This window comes from Trachemys scripta, chromosome 9 (assembly GCF_013100865.1).
Source record: "Trachemys scripta elegans isolate TJP31775 chromosome 9, CAS_Tse_1.0, whole genome shotgun sequence".
Taxonomy (NCBI): domain Eukaryota; kingdom Metazoa; phylum Chordata; order Testudines; family Emydidae; genus Trachemys; species Trachemys scripta.
The window spans coordinates 104,480,397-104,481,355 of NC_048306.1; the positions used below are offsets into that span (position 1 = coordinate 104,480,397).

General features: G+C 65.2%; 1 protein-coding gene across 1 annotated transcript in view; it reads left to right on the top strand.

The window, feature by feature from the left end:
• Positions 1-959, top strand: part of IFT172 (intraflagellar transport 172) — a gene marked incomplete in the record, with an annotated part of 97,426 nt that overhangs the window by 72,156 nt on the left and 24,311 nt on the right. The window contains 1 exon segment of the mRNA XM_034780556.1: positions 124-202. Within this exon segment, the coding sequence (XP_034636447.1) occupies positions 124-202 (79 nt within the window).

Here is a 959-nt window from a genome sequence, read left to right on the forward strand (position 1 = left end):
GGGGTGCATGGCTGGGGCAGCGGCGGGGTCTGGGCGCTCTGGTACCGGCCCCCGGCCTGGTGTGACGTGGCAGGTGGGCCAGCGGCTCTGCAGCCTGTCTGACAGCCTGTGTGTGTGCGTTAGGCTGGAGACCTGTTTGAGACGATCAGGAACCCCCAGAAGGCTCTGGAGTGTTACCGCAAGGGCTGCGCCTTCCTGAAAGGTACCGTGGTCCCCCTCCCCCTTCCTTGGTGTGAGCACCCCCACCGCCTTTTGCTGGGATGCCCTGTCCTGATGCCGCACGAGTGGCTGCCCCGGAGCCCGGAGCACGTGGCTGCGTGTCATTGCTGCTCTAGTTCTGAGCTGCAGCTCCAGGAGCTGAGGAACAGCATTGCCCGCTGAGGCTGCCCCAGGCCAGCCCTTCCAGTCCTGAGTTCCCATCTCCTGTAGCCACCAATGGCCCAGCGCAGGTTCCTCCCGGGCGGATCAGCCAGCAGGAGGCCAGGCGCTCCTCGAATCAGCCCCACGCCTGCCAGGGCCTGTTCAGAGCTGCCAGCTCAGCGTCCTCCCCCCGGCTGGTGGCTGGTGTGACGTGTTCCTCTCCCCTGGCAGCGGTGGAGCTGGCTCGCGTGGCGTTCCCGGCCGAGGTGCTGAAGCTGGAAGAGGCCTGGGGAGATCACCTGGTGCAGCAGAAGCAGCTGGATGCTGCCATTAACCATTACATTGAAGCCAGGTAAGGCCAGGCTGGAGCATTCCCACGGCAGCTGCGCAGCTCAGAAAGCGATGCACTTGGGTGAGTCTCCTTACACTAGTGGGCTGGCTGAACCCTACTGACATGGGGCTGGTGTTCAGCACACCAGCCCTCCCCTCAACGGCTCTGCTTGAGCCCCACAGGCCACAGATATCCCAGCCCTGGGCTCTCTCCCTCACACCCAGCTCTGCCGGTGCCCAGAGCCCTCTGCTCTCCCAGCCCTGGGCTC